Source organism: Vicugna pacos, chromosome 16 (genome assembly GCF_048564905.1).
Source record: "Vicugna pacos chromosome 16, VicPac4, whole genome shotgun sequence".
NCBI lineage: Eukaryota > Metazoa > Chordata > Mammalia > Artiodactyla > Camelidae > Vicugna > Vicugna pacos.
Genome location: NC_133002.1, coordinates 61682656 through 61696921, shown reverse-complemented (window position 1 = coordinate 61696921; position 14266 = coordinate 61682656). Strand labels below are relative to the sequence as shown.

Sequence of the window (14266 nt, the reverse complement as noted above, 5' to 3'; positions counted from 1 at the left end):
CAGAGGGCTCTGCTTCATTTTCACGTGTACGGCGTGTTTCTTTTCCCCCAGACCAGCCCCTCTGCACGAGCTGCCTGCCCGCACCGACCTAATCAGGAGGCAATCAGGAGGTAGTCGGCAGTGCCTGAGAGCCGGGCAGTGAACGGCTCCCAGGGGCTCAGCACGCGCCCAGGCTGTGGCAGGGTGGCTCTCGCAGCGTGGGGGGTGGGGGGGCGCCTCCTCTTTGTCCAGACAGAAGCAAAGTCAGTCACTGCACTTAAGCTCCAGAAAGAGGCTTCGGATTTGATCACATAAGAAGTTTCAACTTGGGAAGTGAGAACAAAGTGCCCCGGTTGGGGCGGTGAAGTGGGCAGAGGCCCGGGCAGCCGGCGGTCTTGCTGCAGCAGACACGCGGGTCCCCCAGCACTGCACCCGGCAGCCCCGCGGGCCCTTGGCCGGCACCGCCTCCAGGGAGCCGGGCTTCCCTGGAGAGGCCCCCACTGCTGCTGCCCAGCCCCCCGGGTGCGAGCCAGCCCCGCGAGGCTGCCTCGGGCCCGGGAGACGGCCTTCTGAGCGGTGTGGCTGGCATGGTCTGACGACCCCATGGCCTGGGACCCAGCGGGTCCAACCCCCAGGAGCCGAGTCCTCTGCCAGGCGCACATTTTGGTTCCAGGAAAGCAGCTCAGAGGAGGCTGCGGACCTGAGAGGGAGCCCTGAAGCGGGGGCCTCACCAGGGTCCTGGGAGCGAGGCAGGGCCGAGGACTGTCGAAATGACAGGGGCCAAGGGCTCTGCTGAGGCTCCCGGAGGACAGGAGGGAGGAAGGGTGCCTGAAAACACCTGAGACCTACTGGACACTGAGTGGCCAAACGAGGCCGGGAGCCTGCGGCAGGCTGGCGCTGGGAGCCAGCCCCCACCCCGGGCCTGTGGCTGTTTGTTCTGAGCACGAGGACAGGGTCGGGAGGAGGACCTCGGAGTCCCCTTAAGCACTGAGGTCGCGTGGCAGCGTTCCCAGCAGCAGCACGGAGCTCTGCTGAGCATCTACTTGGTGGGTTAAAACTGGCTGCATTTTCTAGGATAGAATTAAAACCAACTTGGAGTCTTAATTTGGGCTTCTCACCCAGGGAAAGTGGGAAGTGGGTCCCGTAAATCCTGAGCCGCGGCGGCGGGCGCGCGTGCTGGCGGAACCAGGGAGGTGTCCATGTTCGCACTTCCCACGGCCCCTGCGACCAGCGCGCTGCGCCCCCGGGAGGGAGGACCCGGGCCTCCCCGCGCCTCAGCGTGGAGCAGCGGGGCCTGTGGGCCGTGGGCGGCCGATGAATCACGGCCTGGAAAACGTGCCACCCAGGCAGGAGCTCGGGTTTTCAGGAAACGGGCTCAGATGGCAGGCGCCCGAGGAGTGGGCCGGGCGGGGCGCCTTCCAAGAGTACCCAGCTCCATCTGCACCCGTCAGTCAGCGGCCGGGCTCCCTCGAGGGGGAGGAGTGCAGGTTACCACTGCGGGGAAACGCGAGGTTTCGGGACCCACTGAAATGGAAAGTGAAGGCAAACGACTCCCCGATGGCTTCTCATCAAAAATTAAACAGCAGCCGAGCGGGCACCGGGCCCTTCATCTCCGGCCCCGCCTGGAGCCCACGTGAGCCTGTGGACGTCCTGCTTTAACCTCAGTTCTGCCAGGCTCTGTTCCCTGCCCCCTCCTCGCCCGAAAGCTCAGCCTCTCCATCACCACCCACAGAGTACAGTAACGAGATGGTAAATTATTTATTCCGAATGCTCTTTCTGACTGTGCTGGCTGTGCACTGGCTCCCTGGGGACGCACAAACATCGGTCTATTTACAAGGGGGCAGAGGAGCAACGGGCATCGTTGTCATGAGCATCATCACCTGGGTGAGCCCGGCTGAGAGCCCACTCGGCACCGAGCACCCGGGCGCCTCGGACCGCGGGGGCAGTGTGCAAACCCGAGTGCAGCTGCGCTGGCCTTGGGGTTTCCAGGACTCACGCTTCCCTGTCTGTGCAACCGAGCCCACTGGCTGTTCCTTCACCACCACCCTCCCACCTCCCCTGAGGACAGGGCTTTGGGCAGGACACTTGCCACCCAGGACAGGGACCACGGCCCCAGCCTCCTGGGACCAGGAGCAGCCATGGCCTCGGGGAGAGCGGAGGGGCGCCATGCCCCACCCCGTAGAGCCGCTGGATTTGGGGTTACCAACTATCCAGTATTCCAACCACCGCCTCTAACCACCTGCAGGGGGGAGGCAGAACACAGGAGAGGATTCGCATCCATCCTAGTCAGCTGCCTCGGCGAGGCCATGCCCCACGCAGCCGCCTGACCCGCGTTCACACCAAGTATTTCTGATCTGACTTGACAGAAGACAATTCTGCACGACTTCATAAAGCAACAGAGCTTCTCGCCAGCCCTGAGCAGTGGTCTCCTCCCAACACCCAGAGCACGGCAGCCCGGCCCACCCAGGGGGCTCCCTGTTGGACGCCAGCTGGAGCGCAGGACGCTCCGGGTAGAGCAGCTGTCCGTCTGGTCAACAAGGAGGCTGGCAGGGGGTGAGGGGGGCTTGCCCCTGGAAACCCCGGCGTGGTGCTACTCCCGGGAGACGCGCAGCCGCCCGGCTGCTGGCCCACGGCTCCTCTCCCCTCCCGCCCAGTCGTCGTCCTGAGGGCACGGGTCTTCTCCAGTCAGAAGTCTGACCTGACATTCGATTCCCGACCAAAGTTGGTTAGTGGCATAACTTTCAGCATTTCACGGGCCTGCCTAACGCTTACTCTGGCGGCAGACTCACGCTGGCCCTGCTGTCAGGAAACCCTCATGCAGACAGGACGTGGGCTTCGTGCGTGTGAGCCTCCCGCTGAGAACTCGCCACCGCCGACTCCTGTGAGAGGAGCCTGAGTCTCAGCCGGGGGCCCCACCCAGTGCGAAAGGACAAGAGGGCATCTGGCACGGCGACAGGCGTCACAGGCGTCGCCCCAAGAAGCCCCCGTGCTTCCAGGCGGTGGATCGCAGCTGCACCGCTGTCCCGGCAGGCGCCGGGGGCTGCCCAGCCTCCCCTCAGAGCGCCGCTCTTCTGACGGACAGCTTTCCTCGTCCAAGGCTGTCAGAGGGCCTCTCCAGTCCTGTTCCTGGTTCCCGGGCTGGGATGGGTGGACGCGACACGGACGGGGCGGCGGGGGCTGGAGAGAAGCAGGAGGTGGCTGGGAATGCGCTGGTCGAGGGGGGTCGGGGTGACCCCAGGAGTACCCCCACGGCAGCCTCACGCTGACCCCGACTCTGAGTCCGCTCCCCACGGAGCCCACCCTGCAATAACCAGAATTTGCCTAAAAGGGAGCCAGTAGGAGGCCCGGCCACCGACAGCGGTCTGTGGGGTGGGGGCCGTGCAGGCTGGGGACCCGGACGGCACCCCCGTCCTCAGGGTGCACGTCGGCCGCCTGAGGCCCCCGAATGCACAGGGAGGTCGGGGCCAGGAAAGCAGAAAACCCTGGGGGTGGCGTTTGCTAGGTTTCCGTCCACGAGCAGACGGGCCAGCGACCCGGCTGAGCTCCTTTTCCTTTTCCTTCCTTTTCTTTATAATTCATGGTTTATAAACACCCGGCTCAGAAGAAGCAGAACTTAAGGCACCGCTTTCCTTGCGGGACGAGGCTGCTTGGAGGGTCTTCTCTTCCAGAAACGCGCGTCTTCTTCCTGATCACTCACTCCAAGCGCCCAACACCCCTCCTCCAGCTCCTGTCTTCCCGGATTCAAGGCACCGCACCCGCTGTCCCGCCGCTCTGTTCTCGCCGAAATCACGCTGCCGCACAGCCGGCTCCTCCACGGAGGTCCGGCCCCGTCCCTGCTTCCCCGCAACTCTGTTCTGTTTTATCCTAGAAATGCTTGAGGAGGCTACGGCTGGAGTATGTCTGTGTGTGATTTCTACTGACGGTCTGGTGTGCAGGGGACCCTGGATTTAGCTCATGGATATGGGTGCTGAGTCCGGCTTTTCCCTGAGTGGACGAGAGGCAGCGAGTTTCCCAAATCCTTCTTGGTTCTCTGGGTTTCCAGAGCTGGGGGAAAGGGGCCGTGCACACATTAAAGCGCAAAACCAAAAACCACTACCCAAACAAACCTGGTGCTGACAACACACCATAAAACGGCCCCTGGGGCTGGGCGGGAGTAACCCGCGCTTCTGAAGTACTGGCGGCGGGGCTTCCCCGGCCAGATGGAACCGGGACGTGTTCTCCCTGCTGCTGCCCATCGAGCGCCCCCCAAACTGCGTGCGTCACAAGAGCAAGGAAACGGGAAGAAACCAGGGCCTTCAGTCACAGGGTCTGGACTCGAGCCAGCGTCCCCGTCACGTTGTGACCTCTGTTCGCAGTGGTGTACGGAGCGGCAAGCCAGTTCTGCAGGGAATTTACAGTCAGCGTAAAAGTGTCATGAAGACCACATTCGTGTGTGCGTGAGCGTGTGTAGGTGCACGCACGTGTGAAGCGGGCGTGCCAGTTAACTGTCCAGGAACCAACAGCTTTACTTCTCTGGAGCAACCCTGGACACAGGTCAGGAATCCAGCTGGCAGCTTCTTTCCTCAACACCCACCCACAGCCAGAAACCAACCCCGGGTGAGGACCGAGGGCCCCGGAGGCGCTGGTCCTGCCCGCTCAGCCCTCAGGGGGCTCAGGTGAGCCTGGGGACAACCCTGTCGCTTGCTGGCACCACCCCGGCCTCCACCTTCGGAGGCACGCCGGCCTGCTTGGCGTCGGCTGACCCCACGACCCTGGGAGAAGCGAGCACCTGGAGGAGCTGGGTGGGCGGGCGGGCCGGGGAGACACTCACCACATGGCGTGCATGTAGGTGGGTGGCAGGCGGGGGCTGCTGACCGGGGTGCAGTTATACGACCTCATGATCCTCTCCGCCAGTAAGAAGTTTCGAAACAGACTGGCCACCAGCAGGTCCTGTCTGAAGAGCTTTTGGAAGAGATCTGGGGACAGAGGGTAAAAAGATGTCTTCAGTGACTCACATCCAGCGCTTAAAGCAAATACGCAAATTTACTTCCATCATAACTTGTTGGACGAGCAAGTTGGGACGAACACGCATATTTCACCCTGGCGGTACACGCACTCACGCTTTCTGGTTCTAGGAAACACGGATGGTGCCAGCAGCTCTGCAGCACCCCGTCGAGGGACCCGTCTCCTGAGCCCAGGCAGCCCCCGCCCCCCGCCCGCCGCCAGCCTCACCCCGAGGAAGCACGTTCCAGGCGATGGTGTCCGTGATGGCCGTGAAGATCCAGTTCAGCTCGCCCAGCGGCGTCCTCCTGTCGTTGAGCCGCCCAGGGATCCTAGGAGACATGAAGCTGTCATGGCAACCGGCATGGGAGTGGACAAGGGGGCGTCAGACCAGGGGCAGGAGAGGCTCGGCCACCGGGGGATTCTCCAGACTCCTCCACCTCTGACCTCATTCCTTAAAACCCAACCCCCATTTCACTTTCTCCCCCTCCACCTACACAGAAGCAGCGGACGTGGTGTGACGCCAGCTGGGAGCTCCGCCAACCTGGGAGGCCCTCGGGGCCTTGGGGTCACCCACTGCGCTCAGCACTGCACCCTGAGGCCACGGGGTGCCCACCCTAGTCGAGGCATGCCCTTCAGGCAGGATCTGGGGCCTGGCCTGGCCTCCCCTCTGGGCTGAGCTCTTCACCCCATGATCTGCTCAACGTGAAAGTAAAGCCACTCAGGCCCAGATCCCGCCTCTTAAACTCACGCGGAGGCCTGGGCACATCATTACTGGACGGAAAATGCCAGTGGTGAGGAGGCAGAGGCAGGCCCAGCAGTGCACGGGCCACCCGGGGGTCTGAGGGGAGCTGTGCTCGCGTCCCCGCTGGGGGACCCAGACAGGCTACTGAGGGACATTCTGAGTGATGCTTCGTCCGTGGCCTCAGGAGTGTGAGCTGGCTGGACCCTTCTGGAAAGGACAGACACGCGGAGGCCAGAAAACGTCTGTACCCCTTCCTCAGCAAGTCTGCTCCCAGGAATCAGTCCTGAACCCAAACAAAGAATGGGGAAGCGAGGCCCACAGTGAAAGTCAGAAACCCCCTGTGTGACAGCAGGAGAGAAGCCGCTAATCCCAGCACAGCCACGACGCAACAACCACGAGGTGTGAGGCCGCCATCTGTGAGCGTCTGCTGCTGTGGGCGAGGCCTGCCCTGCGAAAGCAAGCAGAGAGGCAGACAACATCGTGCTCCCCGGCCACATAGAGCACGTGCATGGGGGGACGGCCGGAAGGAAAGGCCCGAAGTGCAGTGGCGGGGATGCTCCCGCGCCCCACGGCTGCACGCGGTCAGCACCTGCTAGATGCCCTGTGCCCGCGGGCTCCCTCCTCGTCCTGGGCCCTGGGTGAAGCCACATGTGGGCAGGGACAGGGCAGTGGGCAGCCGGCTCGTGACCCGATGGCATTCTTGGCAGATGGAGGGTCTGCCCGAGGTCTATTTCCAAACCCAGACGAGGCGCCTCACTCAGGCGTAGCCCATCCTGAGCAGGCTCCCAGACTCCCCGCCCTGCGGCCGAGCCATCAGGGAGGGGGGACAGAGGGCCCTCCTTGGCAGGTGGGGGTCGGCGTGCATTTAGGTGTGTTTTTTCAATCCTCGTCTTGTGACAATTACTGGCAGACAAACACAAAACCCGACTCTCCCCATGGCCTCTCAACCTGCCACTGGTGACCTTCACTAAGTTCACTGAGCAACCACAGACCAAGTCGCCTGCCCGACGATTTCAGACCTGGGAACTGCGCGACCGACCAACCACCAACCACCCAAGGCCTGCCTTCTGCATCCCGCAGACGGGGGTGCCACACTGGGACGCGGTGGGAGCGGGCCCCACTTCTCCCCCGTTTCACGTCACAAAGAACTAAGTCCTGCCAGAAACTCCTGCCTCCGTTTTCCCCGTGTCTGACCCTAAGACACGTCAAACCCCGGCTCGCCCGGGGCCGTCCGCCCCGCTGACGCCGGGCTGCGAGGGAAGGCCGCTCGGCCGCTGGAGTTCCCTCCGGCCCTCCCCCTGCTTTCATCCGTAATCAAGGTGGCCCTTTTACAGCGTCAACCCACAGTGATAATCAAGGACTGACTTCTGTGCGAAAAGCACAAAGAGCTGTAGTTTAGGAATAGATCACGAAACTGGGAGGAGACAAAGCCTGAACTCTGGCCCCAGCTGTGCTGTGTCTGGGTGACTTCTGGCGTCTGGGTCCTCTGCTGAGTCACCCAGACGAGCCTCATATGCAAAGTGGGGACCAAAATAAAGGGGAGAGCACTGCAGAAGGAGAAGCAGCAGACGCCGCCTCAAGCTCCCCACCACCGCTGCCAGCCCGCGTCTGCTCCCCGGTATCTGGGCTCACCAGCCACGTTCAGCGCCGCCCTCCGTCCGCGGCCCAGCCCGCCCCCAGGTCCGACGAGGTCACCCCACGTGCGTGCCCCCCTGCCTGCGGTCCTCGCGGCTCAGACTGAACACGTCTAAAGTCAAGCTCCCCTGTGTCTTCTCCCCACTCCCAGTGTCCCTGGGGACCCAGAGGCAAGCCCCCTCATCCTGCCCTGTTCCTCAGCCAGGCTCCGCGCACACCTCGCTCCCCGCCAGACATGCCTTCCGCCTGCAAAGGCATCCCCGCGGCCCCCGTGACCCACTCCCAGCCTTCAGCCCCTAGGTTACCTTCCCTCGGAACCTACAGGGGCCGCTGCTTACCACTGCGGGGTTGTCAGGGACCCACGAGCTACCTCGACCCCGACGAGACCCGGCTCAGAACACAGGAAAGCAGTACCCCTCTGGCTGGAGGAGGGAGGTGGGGAACCCACCAGCCCCCGGACGGGCCGCTGCCAGGCCCACGAGGAGCAAGGGCAAGATCACTGCCGACCCAGTTAGGGAAACAGTCCCACTGGGCTTCACGGCATCCATCACTGCCCAACTCGGCACATTGAACTTTGAAACTAGCTCCCTCTGCTTGGGCCATTACCTCGCAGTTGGACGGAGACACCCAGCTCTGTCTCCTCTCATCTGCCCACTAGGAACAGCCTCCCGGCCCCGTGGGCTGGTTCTGGCCCAGTCTGGACAAGCCAGGCGCCAAGCTCCCCGTCAGTGACCCCGACAGCCTGTTAGGCTCCTTCTCAGCTGGAACTGCATGACACCCTGCACCTCCCAGGCACCCCCCGTCACGGACACCACTTCTCCTCCGTGCTTAGCCACCACCGCTCCGTGCACGGTAGCTGTCTGTGTAAGGAGAAAACAAATCCCTTATGGGCAAGACTTGCTTTCTTTGACATAAACCAGCCCCCCAGATCCTGGCGGAGCGCTAAGCACTCGGCGAGCGCACAGCCCGCAGCTCTGACTCTCCTTACTTCCCGACCTAAAAACAGCCGCTCCCACACGCGCCAGCAGCTCCCGGCCCAGGCCCGAGGACGGCCGGCGCACAGCGGGGGGGAGCGTGGTCGGGGACACCCGCGGGCGGGGAGATGTCAGCCGGGGCCCCCCGCTGGGGAGCACCGGGCAGCCCCCACGCTCAGCCTCCTCCCGCCCCACCCGGGGTCCCACCAGGCCTTCAGGTTCTGCCGAGGCCCCCGCAGTCAATTCTGCAGACGTCTCTGCAGTAGACGACAGGTGCCCAGGCCAGGCCTCCCGCCAGGCCCCGGGCGCTCGGGGAGCAGCTTCCCGGCCTTCCTCGAGCCGACCCAGCTCTCGGCGCTGAGCATCTAACGCTTAGCAGGTGCTCCGTCCACACCTGAGGAGCGGCGGGTGGGTGGACGCCCGCTGAAGAATCACAGCTCTCCGCAAACAAAACATTAAGTGCACACCTTTGGTCTCCAAGAAAATGACACAAGCTCACTAAAAACACTCACGTGGTAGGAATACAAGTCGTCCCCAGCTTCACCATCTGAAAGCAGCAGAGGCATTTTGGCGACCCTTCCTCAGAGAGCACTTCGCGCACAGAATCAAGCAGCTCTAAGTGCACCGAGACAACCGTGCGCAAAGAGACGCCGCACTTCCTGCTAGAAACGCCCACGGACTCGTGTAGAGAAGAGGCCTGGAGGGCCTGCACCAAAGTAGGAACGCTGGCCGTCTCGGCTCGCTGGAGACGACGGGTGATTCTAACCCTTTTTGCTTTTCTGTATTTAATTACACACCTAGGCTGAATGCGTACTACTTAAATAAGGAAGAAAAATAAAACCTTTTCTTTTAATAAGAGGGAGGCTAAGCCAGTTTTCCCAAAAAGGGAAAATACTTTTAAAAAATGCATTATTTTGTGAACTTATATCATCTCGTATTCAGTTCAAATAAAGCAAGATACATCTTTGTTGCTTTAAAAGGCTTCACGGAAATGGTGGTGCAGAGAACCTGGGGCTGGTTCACTTACTTAACGCAAATAATTCGTTACTTAGAAATGCCCTGTGACTAAGAAAACGGGGAGGTAAACCTAACAATCTCTTTTTAAAGTAATTCTTTTGAATATCCAGATTGGTCCATACCGGTCAGATAAACGCGGACAGATGGGGCCGAGGGTCCCAACCTGTGGGGCCGGGTAAGGGCCAGCGCTCGCTCGGCACCAAGAGGAGTCCCTGGACAGGTGTGCAAGGCCACCTTCTCAGCTAATGCCCTGCTGAGACCAGACACGCACACACACAACAAACACACCTCAGTCACCCTGAAAAGTCAGCTGGGCGGGAAAAGAAAGCCGCTTGGAAGAAACGAAGGCGGGGAGAGTGCCTGGACGGCGCATTCTGTGACGTGTTTGCTCGTGTGCTGGCGTTCTGCTGGCCCGGACCAAGCCACGGCTCCACAGCACCCCCTCCAATCTCGCTCTGCTTAGAACTGTGGGCAGGCCAGCACTCTAACACCGTCTGAACTTCCCAGCACACAGCGCCTTTCTTCTAGCCATTCAGAGATTTCAAGCGCTGACAATCCAAGTCCATCCCAGTGTGCGTGAAACCTGCAGTTTATAACGCGTGATGTGGTCTGTGGCCTGAATATCCGGTCTGCAGGCTTACAGTCAGAGGAGAGCCCCGCGTGAACGGGACTGCAGGGCTGCGCCTGGGTAGTCGGGGGGACGAGAGAGACACGAGTGAGGATGCCTGCTTGGAAGTGGAATCACACTTGTTTAAAAACAGGAAGCTTACAGACACTGCACCGCAGCACTCAACACTCACCCGGGGACGTGCAGCTGCGTGGTCACCGGGGCACCAGCTTAGGGCTGAGTCAGCCGGGCCCGAGTGACATCTGCAAACCCGGGGGTGAGCGGTTCAATGACTCCCGCAGGGTTTAGATGACGTCATGGGTTCTCTTCCTGGCAACAGCAGGTGGGGTGACTCAGACCATCCTCCCACTGAGAACACCTAGAAAGGCCGTGTGTGTGTGTGTGTGTGTGTGTGTGTGTGTGTGCAAGTTTACTAAAGGCACTGGAAGGCCGGTAAGGCTGTGGGGAATTATGGAGCCAAAACCTGAGAGAGGGAAGCCTAACGCTTGAACTGCCACCTGGGGCTACGTTCCTCCCCGGGGGCGTCTGGCAAATTCCAAACAAGCCTGAACTGAGCGTGGCCGACTCACAGAGCTGGACAACGAGCAGCGAGAGCCTGCCAAGGAGACGGGGTGCTGGTAAGACGCCCTAGGCTCGGAGCTGAGCACAGAGGGTGAACTGGAAATGACTCAGACCTCACAGCCTCAGATCACCCCACATCTCTGTACAGTTTCCATTTCCAACTTGCAATAGTCAATCAAACACAGCCGGGCATTTAGAATAACCACAAATGGAATACAACCTATAATAATTTTGAATCACTATGTTGTGGACCTGAAACTAACATAATATTTCAATTTTATCTTAAAGAAAAAAATCCCCAAACCCAGGCATTTACACGTTTGAAACCAAGAAAAGAGGCCGGACACAAGACCCAGTGACGGCGGTCACAGACACCGACTCCGCAGTGACTTGACTTAATATCCTCACGGAGTCAATGCACAGGACGGAAAACCCCGGCAGAGAGCGGGAACCTGTAAAACCTCAGGAACTCAGAAGTACAGTAAGGACTCAATAAACAGTCAGACCAGACAGCGCTGAAGAGACAAACAGAAGCTGGGTCAGAAAGAGATGCTCAAAGTTAAACGTAAAGAGACAAAATGCTGAGACATAAGAAAAAACGTCTAAGAAGTAGTGGGTATTGTGAAGAGACCTAAGCTGCGCATATGGGCGTCCCAAAAAGAGAGAGCGGGGAAACGGAGCGGAGGCGACAGTCAAAGACACGATGGCGGCGGATCTTCTGCAGCTGATGGACGGCATCAAGGCACCGTGACTGGGTGAGCTCGGCTGTCGTAACAAAACGCCGCAGACTGGGTGGACTAGCCAACTGAAATCTGCTTTCTCACAGTTCTGGAGACCAGAAGCCCATGATCCGGGTGCCAGCGAGGTCAGGTCCTGGTGAGAACGCTCTTCCGGACACGCGGATGGCTGCCCTCCCTGGTCCACAGGCAGCGCTCTTCCCCTCCTTGTAAGGGCACCCACCCCATCGCGGGCCCCACCCGCATGCCTTCCTCTCACCCATGACTTTCATCTCCTAAAGGCCCCGTCTCCAAACACCGTCTCACCGGGAGATGGGTCTTCCACACATGAACCTGGGGGGCATAATCCAGTTTGCGGCACTCAGGTTCAGGAGATGCTGTACCACAGAGTAGGACCAATACAGAGAAAGCCCCCAGAGGCAAAGCAAAGGGAAACTGCCAAGACCTAAGACAAAGAGAACTTCTTAAATACCGTCAGAGGGAAAAGTGCATGTGACTTTCAAGGGAACACGTATTCGGAAGGGCCTGCCCAGGAGACAGAAACCATGCCGGTAAATTAAAGAGAAAATGTCGCAGTAAATATTTCAACTACAAATTGGAGATTAACTAACTACAAAGAAGGACAGAGAGAATTCTAAAGAAGGCAGGAGTGCTGTCTGAGGGAGCAGACACTACCTCGTGGGCTCAGGAGCGTAACCCAAAGCAGGAGCAAATGTGGATGAGGCCCCAGCCAAGGCTAAGGTTCAGATCTTGCTGGAGAGGCTGTGGCTGCGTCCCACCGGACTGCAGAGATCATCACCCCTCAGAACACATGTGCTTAAGTCCTTAATAAAATATTAGTAAGTCAAATCGAGCAGCGTATCAAAGGGCAATGCACCATGATTAAGTGGGATTTCTCACAGGAATGCAAGGTTTGCTTAAATCAACATTTGAATATATGAGTTTCTTCTGTACAGCCCAGGGAACTACATGCAATATCTTACAGTAATCTACAATGAAAAAGAATACGAAAAGGGATGCATGCACGGACACGTATGACTGAGACATGATGCTGTACACCAGAAATTGACACACTGTAAGCCGACTATATACTTCAGTAAAAAATTAACACTTGAATGTCAATAATGTAATGCAACTGATTAAGAGATTAAAGGAGAATACTCAATCTTCCCAATAAAGGCAGAAAAAGCATTTGACTAATTTCAACGCTTGTTCATGAATAAAAACTCTCAGGAAACTACGTAAAGAAGGAAACGCCCTCAGTCTGACAAAGGACGTCTGTGAAATAACCACAGCTCACATTACATCTGCTGAAAGGAGGTAAAATGTCTTCCCCTTAATTGATCCTTAATTAGGGTCACGGCTTGGATGCCCAGGTTCATCACTGCTATTTAACTCTGCAGTGGAGTCACCAGCCAGTACAATAAAGCAAGAAAAAGAAATTAGAGACACAAAGATTAGAAAGGAAGGAGTGAAACTGTATTTATTTGCAGATGACATAATTATATACAGGATCTTAAGGAATCTATAAAACGGTTGTCAGAATAACTGAACTCAACACAATTAGAAAAATGAGGTTATTATACAAAAATCAGATGCATTTCTGTATGTTGTCACTAAACAATTTTAAAAGTGAAATTAGGAGGGTGGGTATGGCTCAGTGGTAGAGCGTGTGCTTAGCACGCACAAGGTCCTGGGTTCAATCCCCAGCACCTCCATTAAAATAAATAAATTAATACATAAATAAATAAACCTAATTACCCCCTCCCCCCAAAACCAAACCAAACCACAACAAAAATAAACAAACGTAAAACCTGAAATCAGTTTAACAAACTATCTGCAAGAGATATACAGTTAAAACTGCGAAGTGTCAAGACAACTACGTCAGCATGATCACAGAGGGTGGACCCACCTACGCTGTGCAAACATCAGCACAAACATCTGAATTAGACTGAGGACTCCAAGAACTGGAAGAGGGGAGGAGGAAGCACAGACAGGTGAAAACACAAGCACTGCAGGCAGAAAGGCCGGGTGTGGCTCTGGGGCTTCCGCCCGCTGCTCCTTCATGCTCGGCCCCTTCATCTAGGAGGTGCCCATAAGAACCCGCTCTTGGTTAAACTATGTGAGATGATGTGGCGGGAGGCACTCGGGCAGAGGCACGCTCGGCTCTGATAACAGACAGACTCTCAGGACAGGACGGCGAGGAGGGTGTTCAACAGGGACGGTGACAAAGGCCTGCAGCCTCCACCTCCCGGCCGTGCCTCACATTCCAGAAACTAAATGTGACAGCCAGCAGCCGGGGAGGAAGGTCTGGCCCAGCAGCGCCACGTGGTAGGCGTGCGCGGCCCCCCAGGCACGTGCACGGGTGCACTGCCGACCGTAGAGCTCCTCTCTGGACACCAGCCCTGATCTCACCGGCCAGACTGTGAACAGAGGCCCGAGGACCCCGCCCTTGCGCGCTGACCGGCAAGCACCCGTCTCTGCTTCCACGTCGTGAGACGCACCCCTGCGGAACCGCCCTGCACAGCTCCGAGCACTCCTGCCCATGGAGAACCTCACTTGACACTGTTTCTGTCACAGCCAGAGAGGCTGGAGGTCATCTGCTGAATTCATAGGGTTAAAATGAAAAGTAAACAAGGACGAAGTCCTGCTGAGATAGAGACTTAAGTCACTGGGGAGACACACCCTCCCCAGTGGATCAGAAGCCCCAGTGTTGTGGAGACGAGAGCTCTCCTCAGACCGATCACACATCAGCACAGCCACCGCACAAACCCCGGCAGGCTCGCTGCAAGCCGATGAGCTGACTCCAGAGCTCACACGGAAATAAACACGAGGAGCAAGAAGAGCCCAACCACCCCGAAAGGGAGCAGACGCACGACAAAGCTGCAGCGATGGGTCGGGGTGGCCCTGGCACAGCACGGGCAGAGCCACGGTCCCGGCACAGGCGGAAGGGCCACGCCGTCGCAGTCCAAGCGGCTTCTGCCAAAGGCACGCGGTAACTCAGCGTGAA

General features: G+C 58.5%; 1 protein-coding gene across 4 annotated transcripts in view; it reads right to left on the bottom strand.

The window, feature by feature from the left end:
• Nucleotides 1–14266, bottom strand: part of RPTOR (regulatory associated protein of MTOR complex 1) — a 236803-nt gene that overhangs the window by 68871 nt on the left and 153666 nt on the right. For all 4 annotated transcript variants that reach the window (XM_072939794.1, XM_006199445.4, XM_072939795.1 and 1 more), the window contains 2 exons: nt 5191–5291; nt 4790–4934 (listed from right to left, as the gene is read on the bottom strand). In XM_072939794.1, the coding sequence (XP_072795895.1) occupies nt 4790–4934; nt 5191–5291 (246 nt within the window). The remainder of the gene's footprint in view (nt 1–4789; nt 4935–5190; nt 5292–14266) is intronic.